Below are 16,416 nucleotides of genomic sequence, written 5' to 3'. Positions count from 1 at the left end.
CTGCAACAATAGCACAAGGTCCTCAAATCTCTACTGCTCACCAAGACCCAAAAACGTCTGCAGCAATTCCACTCCTGTTGAACAAAACCTCCCAAGCCACAGCTGCTGGTGTCCCCGGCACTAAAACCAAAATCACAGCCTGATGCCCCCTGGATGTTAGCTGGTCACTTGCATGCAAAAAGCAACTGCCATCTGCGTGCCTTTAACTTTTCTTCTGGGAGAAAGACAAGATCATTTCCGAGGGCTGTTCTTCCTGATAACTGCTGGCAGCTGACAGACTGGATGATAACTGACTGGGGCCAGGAAGGAGGGAAAAGGAGTTTGTGTTTCCTTAAAGGAGTATGGCTCTCCAGACTGTAAACAACAACCCAAAACTCAGCTACCGCTGTTGCTAAGGCTGTAGCAGCAACATGGTGTCTCTCTCACGCAGCCTTCTCTGCCCCTTAGGTAAACAGTCCTGCAGGGCCAGGAGCAGAAGCTGTGCACACGCGTGCTCTCCTGCTGGCCCTGGAGGCTTAGAGCAATTAAGCGGGGCTAGCTGCACATTCCCAGATTTCCTGTGACTGTTTTCGCCACAGTGTGGGGAGAACAGACTATTTATGGAGGAGCTCTGGGTATTCAAGCATTGTTGCGCAAATTCAAACAGCACGGGTGGTGGTGGAGGGGGGTGGTTTGCTAGCTACCAGCTAGCAGTAAGGAATACGGACTCTGGAAATGAGCCAAAATCATACAGGGAGCATGACTTGTTTTATTTTTTAAAGTAAAAGCCAAGAGCTGGCAAGTCGGCAAAGCATAATTTGTATCTTACAAATATGCAACTGTCACTTCTTTTCCTACTATTCATCTACTCTGAATATTAAATACTCAGCTACCCTTGGTTTTATTTACTGGTGGCACCTGCACCAGGCGGGGACATCGGAGGAATGGGAAAACTCCCCCTCAACACAAGGCTATCTTAACTAAGCGATTTTATATTTTTTAAAATGCACTGCAATTTAGTCTTTTTTTACCTTGTTCTTTTGGCATCCAGTAAACCCAACCATTGTCATACTCCCCCTGTCACAAAATTATAAACAAAAGTGCTGCCTCACAAAGACATTTCTCCAGTAGCACAGATCTGTACAAAAGATTTTCTTTGAGAATAACTGGAAATTTATTTGAGCAAATATATCATCATTAAATTAAAAAAAAACCCCAAACATCTGGAAATCATAAATGATTCTGTTAATGTATGAGAAATGTTCTTATGCTTAAAATAAAGCACTACTAAGACTTCCAGCTCCTTTTAATAGCTATTCAACCTACTTTGATATCACCAGGGGAATAGTCAGGGCTTTTACTACTGTATTTCCATGAAATGAAGCATTTTCTTCACATTTGGGATAAAATGAAATATCACCAATCAGTTCGTGAAAGTCAGATGGAAATGCCAAGTAAATCTGGGGCTTTAAGACACTTTAAAAATTCTGCTTGTCTATTATATGGGGGGGCAGGGGGGAGGAAAACACACACAGATTAAGTATTTATGCCACAAAAATCATTTGTTCCCTGAGCTGAATCCTAATGAGACCAGTGTTGCAGGACCCAATCTGGCACTCAGCTTTTTAAAAGTTACAGCGTCAGTTAGTCACCAACCATTTGTGTGTGTGTCAGAACCTCATATAGCAAATAAACATTTCCTCAACAAAGAGCTCTAATACCTGTTATACTTAGAGACAGATAAAAGGGAAGAATATAAAAAATGTGATTCCATGGTTTAAGTATGGCACTTTCTTCACCAGGAACATCTGTGAAGCGCTGACCCTGTGAGGCGGTGGAGCGGATCGGGGTTTTCCTCCCAGGCAGACTTGGGATTGAAAAGCAACTGAGCAGCTTGGTGCCCTGGCTGAGCTGTTTCATCTCTCTGAGCCTCCACTTCCTAAACTATAAAACAGCATTAACACCACCTGTCTTGCATGGTTCCTTTGAAGATCTGAGAGGCCTCTAAGCATGGTGCCTGGGGCAGAGACACACAAATAGAAGTGATCCCTCTTACTATTATTAGGCACCATAGGAAGATGAGTAAAATATTGCTACCTCTCAAAACGCTCAAGAGAGGAGTTAGAGGAGGCTTATACAACTGCAATTCAAGGAGAAACGTGCTACAGCAGAGGGCAGGGCAGAGTCTTGGATGCATTCAGAAAAAATATTAGAGAAAAGGGGAACTTGTGTTCCTGTCATTAATCAACAACAGTAAAGGTGGTTTGGGCTGTGGGGGTCAGAGGGGTCAGGGAGGAGGGCACCCCATACAGAGGGGAGGAGGAGGAGAGGCTGTGGGCACAGAGCTGGGCAGGAGCAGGGGATGCCGAGTACAGGAGAGATGAGGCTCGGGTGCCAGCCTTCAGCACAGATGACACGCATGCTGGATGAGCAGAGGCTGGGCTGACAGAGGCCTTGCACGCTGGGCTAAGTTTGGATTTTATCCTGTGGTAGATAATGGAAAGTCATTGAAGGATTTTAAAAAACAGACTAGGGGACTTCCTTGGTGGCCCAGTGGCTAAGATGCCACACTTGCATTGTAGGGGGCCTGGGTTTGATCTCTGGTCAGGGAACTAGATCCCACAAGCCACACAGTGAAACAAATACTTAACAAAACAAAAAGACTAGTAACGGAGAAATGTGTGTTTTCCAGGCTGATGTCTTAGGCATGGGAATGCACGCTGCTGGGAACACCTGCAGGCCTAGAGCTGGGCTCACAGGCAACCTGTGTCCTCTGCTCACACCAGCTGCTGGCTTTGCTCCCCGTGTCCCCTCAGAGTGCTTGAGAGTCTGAGGTGCTTGACATGACACGTGGGAAATCCCCAAATTCCACAGACACACAAGCTGACCTAAAACTTGTACTTTTTATGACTGCCACATGTGAATTTGCACCAATTTCAAAGTAAAAAAAATTAACTAGAAAGTAATTAGTTAGAAAATTTTTCCTAAGTTTTTGTTTTCTCTAAAATGTCTGGGTTTATTCACTCCTTCAACAACACAGTTTGATGCACCCATTCTGTCCCGGGATCTGTGTGACGTGCAAGCTCCCTGCACTTAGGAGCTGACATTTAGAGGAATAGACTCAACTGTGCTCTGTGGAGCTCTGGAAACTTGATTTTGGTGCAAGGCAACAGCGGACTACCTCATGAATTGGTGAGCTGCCCTTCACGGTGTTCACACAAAGTGCGGGAGCTAGGGATGTGGGAGAGGGAGCACCACCCTAGGTAGGACACTGGAATGGACGGCCTTGACAGGACTCTATTATTCTAACAAAGAGAATCAGGTCTAAACCTTACTAGTTTATTCAATTACAATTTCATGGACAGAGGAGCCTGGTGGGCTACAGTCCCTGCGGTTGTAAGAGCTGGACACGACTTAGCGACTAAACTCCCACCATTCAATTATAATAGTGTATATTACATGTTATATACATGTAATAGGGCTGTCTATTATATATCTGGTGCTAGAGATACAAAGAAAAATTTATTTAGTCATTATCTAAGAAATACTTTTGAGGGCTTATGACATGCTAGATGGTTTTTTAGACATTGGAGAAACTTCAGTGGCCCAAATGAATCTCTGTCCTAATGAATCTTACAGAAGGGGACAGTTAATAAAGAAAAAGAAGTCAAGCAATGACATAGACTACAGAGAAAAATAGAGCAGCGTAAGGAGGATGCTGAAGGGAGGGGCCATGGCCTGCTATCTCATATTGGGTAGCCAGGGAAGGCCCTTCCATTAAGGTGGCATGTGAGCAGAGACACAAAGGAGACACTCTTTGAGGGAAGAGTATTCCCGGAAGAAGGAAAGCAAGTGCAAACGCCCTGAGGCATGGTCATGTTGTGTATGTTTAGGAACAGCAAAGAGGTCCCTGTACTTGGAGTCAAGAACGTGCGCTGTGCCATAAATAACAGGGCGTCACTCACACTGAAGACCTATACACACACGAGCTTGATACACACGAATTTCCAGACTCCCTGGCTGATCTTCTGCACAGCAAGGGAGAGATGTGTCCTTCATAAACCCACACGAGCTCACACAGCCGTGGATGCACTTGGCAGGGCTCGCTCACTAGCACGTTCACGGCCCTGTGCTGCTGGGCTCTGACCAGTCCCCCAGGGTGCTCTTTTTCTCGTCTGCTGCTGTATCTGAAGACCTGATTCCCAATTTCTGCGGACATGGTCACCTTGCTGGTGTTTGCAGAGGGGGCTGATAGCGTGGACCCAGGTATACATGTACATGGAGTAAGGATACCGCTTTGTAGCAACACATGAGCCAAAAACCCCTCTTACTTCAAATATCTGTCAGCCTAGTCTGATGAGGCACCTTGCCAGGCTTCCCACCCTCTAGTAGTCTTATCATGGAGCATCGGGCCTGCCTACGTGACTGTCTGTTTCTCCTATTAGATCATTAATGTGCAAATGTCAAGGACAGTCTTAAATACCAAAAATATCTTTTGGTTTCAACTTTCGTTGTTTACACAAATTGTATCTTCAGTTAAATCCAGGTAAATGCATTCATTTCATAATTTTCAACTCAGAGATCCTTGTGCTGTCACACACAAAACCCTGTAAAAAATGTGGCACCGTATGAAAACATGCTAAATATTTATGTGATGAAATAAACTGAGTGACTGGCTCTTAGGAGGGACAACATGGCATGCAGATATGGGTTTTAGAGTTAGAGATCTGAGTTCAAACACAGGTGACCAGCAGCAAGATCTTCAATGAGTAAACTTTAAGATTCTTTTTGTCTAATACAGGACCATAACTTCAAACAGTTGGGAAGATAAAGTGAAAAATATGTAGTGTAAAAAGAGCTAGCTTGTCATAACTGTAGAAGAAATGCTAATTCCACTTATACACTACCTCCCTTTCCCATTCATTCATTTGGAAGTGTTTATTGAACACATACTACGTGCTAGGCACTGGAATTACAAGGATTAATGAGACAGGGGATTCAGAGTGGAAGGGATTCACTGATCATATAAGTGCCAAGTCACATGCATGTTATAGAAGAAAAGCACAGGATGCTAGGGAGCAAACAAGAGAGCTCACCTAGCCTGGGGCCACAGTTTACATTCCATGGTCAGGTCAGGGAGCCATTAACTACCAGTCTATCCACCTGACTCCTCTTAAGACTTGTCCCTGGCTGGCTGGGCCTGGCCGGACTTCACTCATTCTGCTCCTTCTTGTTGTTCTTCAGTCTCTCAACCACGTTTGACTTTTTGAAACCCCATGGCTTGCAGCATGCCAGGCTTCCCTGGCCTTCACTATCTCCCGGAGTTTGCTCAGATTCATGTCCGTTGAGTCGGTGATGCCATCTAACCATCTCATCTTCTGCCGCCCTCCGCTCCTTTCCTGGCCTCAAATGGTGAATGTTTGTTCCACCCCTTCTCCCTACCTGCCCGGGATTTGGATAGGAAGTGGCAGGACAGCTCACCAGAGACCAGAGACGGGCAGGACAGTATCAGCGCCCTCCACAAGGCAGTGTGCACAGGAAGGAGCCACATGAAGTGTAAACATTTACTGTTTGGCCTGACAAGAAAGGAAAATAAACATAACAAATTCCCCAAATTCATGTGAATTACCAAGCTTCAGTAGCCTTTCAAGACTGGATGGAATTGGAAGTGAATCTAAACAAACAGAGCTTTTCAAATCTTTCTGGTTCTAGTTTCAAAACCAGTACTTGTGCTCAGTCACTAAGTCGTGTCTGACTCTGCAACCCCATGGACTGTAGCCCGTCAGGCTCCTCTGTCCATGGAATTTTCCAGGCAAGAATACTGGAGTGGGTTGCCATTCCCTTCTCCAAAATCCTAAAGCTTCCATGAAATACAGTGAGGCTGAAATAACAGTCATCCATTTCATAAATACTTGTTGATGAGGATATTTCAGAATTTATCTCAAACCTTCTCAATGCAAATACAAGCCTTCACTTAAGCTCCTGTGATAACTAATATTAATTCTCATGCTTGATTAGAAAGTCTTATCTTTTCTCCTTCTCTCTCCCTTTTTTTTTTTTGAAGCAGGATAAGAAAAAGGGAAATAGTCTTTTGTTTATTATGAATGTCCTGTTTGTTATCAAAGGTATGCTTCTAAGCCCTTCTAAGCAGTAGGCTTAGAAAGCATAAAGAATGTAAAAATATCTTGAAGGAATTTAACACTTTATTAACCTTCAACTTCTGACTATAATGACCTCTCCCAGATAATGGCATATTCTACCACATAATTAAAAACTTTTACATGTTTTGCTTTTCTGACAAAAGGATTAAATATAAGGTTATCATTTTACCGTTCTGGATTTTATACGGAACATGAAATACTTCAACAATAGAAAACAGCTTGTCAGAAAGAATCAAGCTGAAACATAAAGCAAACACTCCACAGAACTCTGAAAACCTGTTCTTTCAGGGTTATCTTTCAGAATCTAGAAATTGCTATTTTTAAGGACGACCTCTCTCCTGGATACTTCCACTTGTCAAATGAGTTTAAAAACAAACAACAGAACAAAGTCTTCGAACTCCACATGCTCAGGGAACAGGGGGCTTCAGCTCTTGCACGTGTCACCCTATTTCGTCCAGCACGTATCATCCTATTTTATAAAAACATCAATCTTTCCAAAACTTAGCTGAAGAAATCATAATTAAATTGTTGGCACTCTGAAGTGACTCTAACATTTTTTTCCCCCATTGCCAATGTGTCACTAAATGAATTTTAATACAAACTACTTTAAGAAATGCAGATGAAATAGAAAAGGATAATTCTCATCACTGACCATCTGAGACCTCAGCAGACTCTCCTTTTGGGTAAGATTAGGTGTATAGGTCGGAGAAGGCAATGGCACCCCACTTCAGTACTCTTGCCTGGAAAATCCCATGGACAGAGGAGCCTGGCAGGCTGCAGTCCATGGGGTCACGACTGAGTGACTTCACTTTAACTTTTCACTTTCATGCACTGGAGAAGGAAATGGCAACCCACTCCAGTGTTCTTGCCTGGAGAATCCCAGGGATGGCGGAGCCTGGTGAGCTGCCATCTATGGGGTCGCACAGAGTTGGACAGGACTGAAGCGACTTAGCAGCAGCAGCAGCAGGTGTATAGGTAAAAGAAATTAACGAGACATGCAACAAAGGATTGAAATGAACAAAGGAAATGAAACTGGGAACATTACCATATCCATTCATAGTGGGCATGTAAATCTGATGTTATAGGAAATTGAAAAAAAAAAATACCAGCTAAACAGAATTCTAGGAGGGGTAACCAACCTCTAGACTCACTTTTCATTTCTGCAATCTAGGAATTAGTGCAGTATTATCAGAAAATCAGACAATTTGAGCTGCATAAGTTTTAGAAAGTGCTACATATATTAAAATGTAGGAAATTATAATAGACTGTAAGCAAGGGAAAGAGGTTTAAAAATGGAAGTCAGATCTTTCACAGTCCTTCATCAATCATAAAGTATCTTTCTTTCAGTGAAGGAAACACATGCGGTCATGAGTAGAAACAGAATCCTCATCTTGTGGAGTGATGCCTTTTTTCCCTCTGTTGGTGCGGTTGTGAAAGAAGGATGACACGGAGAGCTTAGTCTGGATTTTAACTCACTGCCTAATTTTATCTCCTCACTGAAACGACCATGATGACAATGATTATTAATAGTGAGTGCTTCAGAAGTGCCAACGGTGGGCTAGGTGCTGATTGGTAAATGCACATGGGCAACACATATAAGAATAGTTCCTGGCCCGTGGAAGAAAGGTTTGAGATTCTTTCCCTGTGATGCATCTGCCGTGAGAGCTGTCCACAAAAACACCAAGACAAACGGAGTTCAGCACCCATTTGTTTGGGTGCCACTTGGAATTTATGAGTTAATGTTACATAGTTCATCCCAAAGGCTGTTCTCTACCCTTTTATCTCCTAAAGATAAGAGGCAGAAAAGGGGAGAACTGAGAATACCTCTCCAGGAGGCTGGCAAAGCCATTTTCTTTAAAATAATGTTCAATGGCACGATGAGTAGGTGCTCGTTGTGAGAAGAGGAAGGGAGCAGAAAAAGGATGAAACAGAAGGAAACTAAAACAGTATCATGGGGACACTGTGCTCTGAAAAATTGTGACTAGAGATGAGAAAGAAGGTCTGCTTTTGGCTTGGGTCCCAAGGAAGGAAGCATAAAGGAGTTGGAAAGAAAAGATGAAAGCAGTGGCTCAGAAGCTATGACGTCAAGGAGAAGCCTCCCCTCCTGTTGTCTGGCTGGGTTAATGAAGAAGTGCCATGACAGATGACAAAGAGGAAATATGAGGAATCTAGAGAATTGGGGGGTGGTCGTGTCAGGTGGCCATTCATTTCCAGCAATTTTATACCAAATTCAACATAAGTGTGCATTTTTCTAAGAAGGGGGCCATAGCTTTTGAATTCTTAACTTTCTAGATTGGAAAACTTTATGGAGGTAGGAACTGCAGCTGTTATTAAATCCCAGCTCCCGGCACATTACCTGCACACAGTAGGACTCAATATATATATTACTGAACAACCCATCAGTGAGTGAGGTTACTGCCCAAAAATGATTAGGAATCAGTGGTTAGAGGGGGCGGTTCTATGCATAATTAACATATCAAGAGTCAGAATCCAAGAACAGGTTGAAGAAAGCTTTAATTCTTGCCAAAAAGAAAGCTGATCATAAGACTGAAGGTGCAGTTGGAAGCATTTGGAAGTAGTGAGTTATATACACAAGTATGAATGAAAAATGAAGCTCAGCACACTGAATGGAAGCCAGCATTGGGACAAAGGAAATCAGATACTTGGGTCAGGAAGGCAATGTCACCAGAGGACAACAAGGAAGCTAGGAAAGTCACCGAAACTTTAAGATACAGACGATAGAAGGGAGTTAGACGTTATTTTCTCTGTCGTTTACTTAAAACAAGATACAAAACTCAGGAAATGAATTTAATACCTTGAAATGATTTTACGTTAATTTGAAAATTAATGAAATTATCTCTGTGACAAATCCACTATGAGTCACTATTATCTGTCTCAATCACTTAAAAAAATGCTTGAATTCATGGAAAATCAAACCAGTAGCTTTGGCTTTTGTCTTATATGGAAAAAAATCTAAGGAGAAATCTCCCTGGTATTAAAGTTTATCTTAACAAGTCAAATAAAAGAATTAAAAAAAAAAACCCAAAGAACAGAGTTCTTACGATTTCTCAAGTAATTTTTGTGTCTCAATGTTTGCCTTTTTCAACAACTGTAGTCCTGTCACTTAATCTTGTCACCCCTTATTGATAAGCCAATAAATCTTCCCAGGGACTCTCAAGAACGTAGGGACAGTCCTGTCACAGTCACAATCTTACTTTTACTTGGTGGCTACTCACCTCAAGATGCTGGCTCTGTCTGCCATCCTTTTCATTTTCTTTGCTACAAACAAAATATAAACTGTCATTCTGTTTTATAATAATGCTTCTCATTCATTGAAATTATAATTTTACTTGTTTTAGAAGTTCAGTAGCTCTAAATAAAATTCTTATGAAATTAAAAAAACAAAACAAAAAATTAAAACCTAGAAACAACACAAAACACAAATATGGTTATCTGTCTTTAATAGCACCATAGATTTTCCCATCCTCAAGCATTTTCCTTGCTATAAAATGCTGTTGGTAAATATAGAGTGTTAATTTTATGCTTTTTAGTTCTTTTAAAGCACACTGCACTAAGTGAAAAAAAAGTTTATTCACATTCTTATAAATGGCGTTAGGAGAAAACTCTTAAAATTACCTTCCATCGGATATCAGTTCAACATGATCAGATCCAGTCCTCTCATGAGATGGTGTGGGATTGAGATTTTCCATGTTCTGTAACAAAACAAACTACTCGTTGTCCAGCAGTAATGGTAAGAAGTACATAACAACAGACCCTTCTTTCTTTAAGATAGAAACATCAGATAATAAGTAGATATTAATTCTAGTCCTCAGATTCCCAACTTTGTTAAAATTGGTAAAATTATGACACTTTATTTGGAGAAGGCAATGGCACCCCACTCCAGTACTCCTGCCTGGAAAATCCCATGGATGGAGGAGCCTGGTGGGCTGCAGTCCATGGGGTCGCTAAGAGTCGGACACAACTGAGCGGCTTCACTTTCACTTTTCACTTTCATGCACTGGAGAAGGAAATGGCAACCCACTCCAGTGTTCTTGCCTGGAGAATCCCAGGGATGGCAGAGCCTGGTGGGCTGCTGTCTATGGGGTTGCACAGAGTCAGACACGACTGAAGTGACTTAGCAGTAGCAGCATGACACTTTATTATACACTGTTGGTATAAAACTGTATATTGAACTTCATCATTCCATTAACAAAAACATCTGACAGCAGCACAGAGATGGTCATCATGGCCTACAGTGTTCCTCTTAGGTATTGTCCACATTTTATAGGTAAGTAGAGCAAAACCCAGACTCTGAGAATATTAGGGCAGCATTAGAACTAGACCTGAGGAATCTGACTTCTAATGTAATCAGAAGCCAATGTCACATTCATTGCCTGTTTAACATCTTTTCAGTGTTTCTTGTCAAAATGATCTGAGGGGATATGCAGCTTGTATCTGAACTGCAAAATAGCCATCACAAAGACATGGAGTTAACTTAAGAGCTTTTTCTTCTGTGATATTTAATGTTAATCTTTATATTAGCCAAGCTGGACAAAAGTAAACAGGAAACTTACTTCAAGTAGCATGTATTTCAGACTGACGGAGAGGGCTTAACACTTATTGGGAGGCATATTAGTAAGATTTTTTGACTGCCTCTGTGAAAACAGCCAACAGTTTCTAAATACAACTCAGGTGACTGAGCACAAAGTAAGCCGTCCCCATGCAGGAAGATCACAAATATGCTAACAAGAGCATGTTTGCATCTGGTGGACTCAAACGCACAGCTGCCTTGGAGATTTGGACCTGAATTTCATTGAACTCAAAGATTCATTTCTGCATTAAAAGACTATTAAGTACAATCCACGTATTCTGTGTTGTCAAAATAAAGAACACATTGAAGCAACATGCATTCATCTACACATTTATAATCTTCCACTGTGAAAAGCCCATTGCAAAATACATCTGATTAAGGCTCACAGTGATCCTATGAAATTGAGATATACAAAAATCTCCACAAAACAAGCGTATAGAGTAGATAACTAATCTTGGGCTTGGTAGATAGATAAATTATTTTCCATTTATGGTGGTATGGTCAACTTGTCTGTGACTCTTAAAAGTTTAAAGCCCCAGGTTCCATCCAGTATAAAAACAAGGGAGACAACATACCATAAGAGTTATTAATAGTGGCTCTGGAGTCAGAATGTTTGGGTTTGACTCTTAGCTCCATCATTTATTAACTGTAAGATCCTACTGACTCTCAGTTTTCTCAGCTGTAAAGTGGGGTTGGCAACAATAGGGCGGTAGTAAGGATGAAATGAGGTAATACATGTAAAGTATTATGCTAATGTCTTATACATTTAGTGAATACTAGCTGTTGGTGGTGTCATTATGATTTCTAAAACTGTGTAATCTCCAAGGAAATATATTACTGCTATTTGCCCACAGTTAAGATGATGTCCCAGGAACTGGTAAGACAGTGTTTGTGCCTGCCATTACTACATATCCACTGACATGTTTAGATAATTTACACAGATAATTTTAAGGAATCCGAGAAATTTAAATATATATATGTATATATATATAAACATACAATAATATGTACATTTTTTACCTCTAAAGTTTGAGTTAGAAGAGGCTTCTCTAAAACGGCTCTCGTTAAGCCAGAGCATAGTTGCTCTTATTACTGGAATGTGATTTTCCTGATAAAGAGCAATCCATCTTTGACAAAGAATCTTTGTTCACACTGGTAATCTTCAACAGAGTATCAAAATCTTTAGTGTAAGATCTAGTGCAATAGTATTAAATTTCCCTGAAGCTCTGAAAGATGAATTCCTAGGGAAAGTACCACCCTCAACCTTCAAATCACATTAAACCACTGTCCATGAAATACCTTTATAATTATATGCAAATAACTATTCGAGAAGAAATAAAAATCTTCAGGTGGGAGGCTAAGATACATTCAGAAAGAACATAAAATAAACCATAATATAAATTTAAAGATATTTCAGTTAGCAGAATGTTAGATGATTGATTTTTTTTCCAAAACAGAAAGAACCAAGATACAATCAACATAGGCTTTGAGAATTACAGAAAATATATAGTTGTGTTTTACAATAGAAAGCTTTGCAAAAAGCAGGTGTGAAATGTGAGAAAGTTTAGCTGATTTTCATGGTTAAGACAAGTTGTAACTTCAACTCTCTCGCCTCCTCCACTTTTTAAAAAATGTTTGATCTATATGTTTAACAACTCTCTAAGGACCTGAATTTCTACAGATGTAACTGACAAAGGGTGACTTTCAAAACTGTTCAGTATTTCTCTCTAAAGCTTTGTAATCATCCCAGTTTTCATGTTGTCTTCCACACATCTGAGACTACTGTAGTCATAGTCTGCTTTCACCAAAGCAGCATGCGAGAACACAGTGTTCCTTTGCTAAAGTAATTAGGTTGCCCCTATACCTTTTGGAAACCGGAATATGTGAAGAACGTGTTACAACTGGCAACCTGCAGCAATTTTTTAAAGAATGAGACTAACAAGGGTAGGAAAGATCTAGAAGTACATAACAAAAGTACCTATTTTCCCTGGGTGCTAAACACTTTATAGATTCTGACTTCCATTCTTTGCCTAAGGGTTTGGAGAGGGAAGATTAAGAAATAGATCAGCCAGTCCCCCACTTCACTGAGATGGGGAAAGGAGAAAATGAAATGGACAGGTCAAAGTAATGGCTGAAATTTAGAAAGCTTCCATTGTAAGACAAGGATGCTACTGGACTTTCAAATGCCCTATAGTTAACAGTGCTGGTCTTATGAGAAAACAGAGGCTCAATGACCTCTGAAGGCTTTTAACTGTTTTATGTGCCAAATGCTTCTCCAGGTGTGGTAAAAGAGGAGCTCATTAATGTTTTCATTTATTAAAGTTGGAAGTAAAAGAACTCTTATAAAACATCATGTCTTATTGGATTAATTTAATTTTAGTCTCCTAAAATTAGTATCTTTTAAAGGTAATAGATAATTTTAAGAAAGAGCAAAGGGCAGATTATGTCTTTAAGTATAATTTGATAAAAACTGCTTTTAGAATTGCACTAAAAAAGACAGACAAATCTAGTTCTGCCTCATAGAAGGCCTACCAGAGACTTTTGAAAACATACAAATTCTCTATAATTTACTTGGACAATTTGGGGGTGTCAGGAGAAATTGAATTTTAAGAACCATTCTCCTCAATTATAAAAATGACCTAAAATCTATAAAGAGCAAAAGCTTTAAAAAATTAAGACTGTGGAGCTTATTTTCAGTTCTTCCCCCTGGCCCCTTCTCTGTTTTGGCATTGACAGCTAGGCTCAAACCTGTTTGATCATTGAAATACTCGAAAACACTTGGAGCACAAACAAATTTGGCTTCTAAAACTATAAAATGCTGACAAAGCCTTTATATTGTGTGTGTGCTGTGCTTAGTCGCTTCAGTTGTGTCTGAGTTATTCCTCTGCCAATGGGATTTTTCTGGCAAGAATACTGGAGTGGGTTACCATGTCTTCCTCCAGGGGCTCTTCCTGACCCAGGGCTTGAACCCGTGTCTCATGCATTGAAAGAAGATTCTTTACCGCTGAGCCACCAGAGAAGCCCAACAAGCCTTTACAGATGACTTCTCTCAATATACAAACAATTCAGTTTGAAGGCTACATGGAACACTGCTAGGCAAAACAAGTTCATTATTCTAGCCTTGAGCTGTAAGAGAAGGTATCTGATATGTTCTCATTAACAAAGGATTCATGACAAATTTGAGTATTTTGTATTCTTTTGTACACTTCATGTTTTACAGCTTAAAACTGTATAAATTAATCCATATTCAAAAGGAATTCCTGGTACTGTAAGAGGACACCTATGGAAGAGCTTGCTAGCTGTCCACCCAAATCCATTCCACCTTTCTTGCACAGTGATGATGGAGCCACGTGCCCAGTGACAGCACATCTGAATGAAGCCTCTCAGCAGGTAGGTAGGTCTTCAATAGGATGTGAGAAGCTGTATGTGTGCTTTCCAGGCCTGCCTAATTAGCTGCCTCACAAGGTTCATGCCTTGACACTCACTCATTCTCTCCTCTTGTGAGCTGGAATGCAGATGAAAAACACGACTGCTCGGGAAGCTAGTTGCTGAAGCTAGAGGCAGTTGGCCTGAGTCCCTGAAACACTGTGTGGAGAAAGTCTTCTAACCCCTCTCCCGAGCCCTAAACTGCTTTAGATTGTCACAGAAGAAAGAACTTTGACGGTGTGCAAGGCACTGAATTTTGGGTCATTTTGTTACTCGTTACCCTAAAAAAGCAAGTATAAGTGCCAGTGTTAGTTGCTCGGCTGTGCCCAACTCTTTGTGACCCCATGGACTGTAGCCCAGCAGGCTCCTCTGTCTATGGGATTCTTTAGGCAAGAATCCTAGAGTGGATATCGGGGATCTTCCCAACCCAGGGATGGAAGCCAGGTCTCCTGCACTGCAGGCAGATTCTTTATCACCTGAGCTACCACACTAAATGATATGGCAGCCGTTCATTCGCTCACTTTTCTTAAAACACATTTTTTGTGAGTGGTGAGCTACGCTGGCCACTGGGGAACAATGGTGGATGGCGAACTGACAGCACTGGTCCTTGCCATCATCACTTCTGTATTTGGTTACTGCTCCAACTGTAGTCTGCTACACTGTTAATACTATCTTAATTTTAAAAACAGGTTCTATCTGAACAGCCCTCACCATTCCTGGGCTATACAGTTGCCAGAGTGATCCTTTCAAAAGGTACTTCAGAAAATTGCTTTCTTCTCTTCAATCCTCTAATGGCTTCTCATTTCACTCAAGGTAAATGCTAAAGATCTAAAAATGGCTACAAAGCCTTAAGGGATCAGGCTCCCTGCTATGCCTCTGACCTCATCTCCTACAGCACTCCCCCTTCAACTCTGCTCTGACCAGGAGAGCCTTTTGCTCATCTTCCAAAGGCTAGGGCTGTTCTCCCTCTGCCTGGATAGTCTCTCCTCAGATATCCCTCCTCCCTCACAGGTCCCTGCATAAGCGCCATTCTCAGCGACACGGGACCTGAAGACTCAATCTGCTCAGTGTCCATCCTCAGCTTCCCACCCACACCCAATCTGATTCACCCCGCTTCACTTCTCTCCACAGCACGTGCTGCCATCTGACTACATGTTGGTTTGTTTCTTATCCGTCTCATCCTTTGAGAATGTAGACTTCCAGATGGCTGACAGTGTGTCTGTTTGGGTCACCATTTTGTCTTTTGTGCTTAAAACAGCGCCTGTCATACAGTCCATTGTTGTATGTTTGAAGGAATGAATACGTTTCCATCTGCGGTTCAAACGGTGGGTTTGTTTTTTTTTACCTTATATTGACACCACTCAAGAGAATCACTGTCAGATGGTTTTTGACAGGAGTTCTTGCTGGGCTATATTGCATTAAAACCAAGAGTTGAGATTTTCAACATTAGGTAAATGATTGTTCTTATAAACAGGCAAAATGGTTTGGAGGGGATGGAGGAGACAGTGGACGCATGAAGATGTGCTAGGTGGCTGTCCTGATATTCCAGACTAGTTATAAAAAGTGCCTCAGCTATGGCAGTACAAAGGGGAAAGGGGGGCATATTTTTAAAGTAGAGTCAACTAGATTTGACGTGTGACAAACACTGGAAGAAGGACTGGGAACAAGGAAAAGGAAAGGCCTTAGAAAATGACTAAGAAGATGAGGACCTGTGAAATCAGATGAGTGAAAGACAGACTAAGGAGGAAAAGATGATTCATTTGATTTTCACATGTTGACCTGAAAGTACTGTCTAAGGTGAGCTTCACAGAGCATCATGGAAGTGTTGCTTTGGAAGTCACTTCCAAAGAGGTGACATCTGACACCACAGAAGTAGAGAAGCTCTCAGGTGCAGTACTGATGGGCAAGGGATGAGGCGATAATCTGTGTAACATTTACATCTAAGCACGTCTTGTGGAAAACCAGTCAGCGAGGGACGCAGTAACGAGGAATAGGGTCACTGTGTTAAGAGGACAAAGAGAGATCAACATCCTGGAGGTCAAGGGAGAAAGATTTCTGAGAAAAAGGGACAGAGGGTCAAGAACCACAAGGACTTCAGGAGGCCAAGGACCAAGCCAACAACAGCACAGAGGTCTTAACATACCAGAAACAACCACACGGTCACCCAGCGACACAGAGAAAGGAGTTTCTTCAGAGAAGTGGGGGTAGAATCTGAATTACAGGAGTTCATTAGCAAGTATGGAAAGAAATGGAAATGTC

At 41.4% G+C, this 16,416-nt stretch overlaps 1 protein-coding gene across 11 annotated transcripts in view; it reads right to left on the bottom strand.

Moving 5' to 3' along the window:
* The window catches only part of FAM13A (family with sequence similarity 13, member A), a 338,691-nt gene that overhangs the window by 33,478 nt on the left and 288,797 nt on the right, over window positions 1-16,416 (bottom strand). For all 11 annotated transcript variants that reach the window (XM_010860157.1, XM_010860158.1, XM_010860160.1 and 8 more), the window contains 2 exons: window positions 9,777-9,853; window positions 9,377-9,419 (listed from right to left, as the gene is read on the bottom strand). In XM_010860157.1, the coding sequence (XP_010858459.1) occupies window positions 9,377-9,419; window positions 9,777-9,853 (120 nt within the window). The remainder of the gene's footprint in view (window positions 1-9,376; window positions 9,420-9,776; window positions 9,854-16,416) is intronic.

Source organism: Bison bison, unplaced genomic scaffold, assembly GCF_000754665.1.
Source record: "Bison bison bison isolate TAMUID 2011002044 unplaced genomic scaffold, Bison_UMD1.0 scf7180017864464, whole genome shotgun sequence".
Taxonomy (NCBI): Eukaryota; Metazoa; Chordata; class Mammalia; order Artiodactyla; family Bovidae; genus Bison; species Bison bison.
The sequence above is the reverse complement of the archived record's forward strand: the minus strand, read 5'-3'. Positions and strand labels throughout refer to the sequence as shown.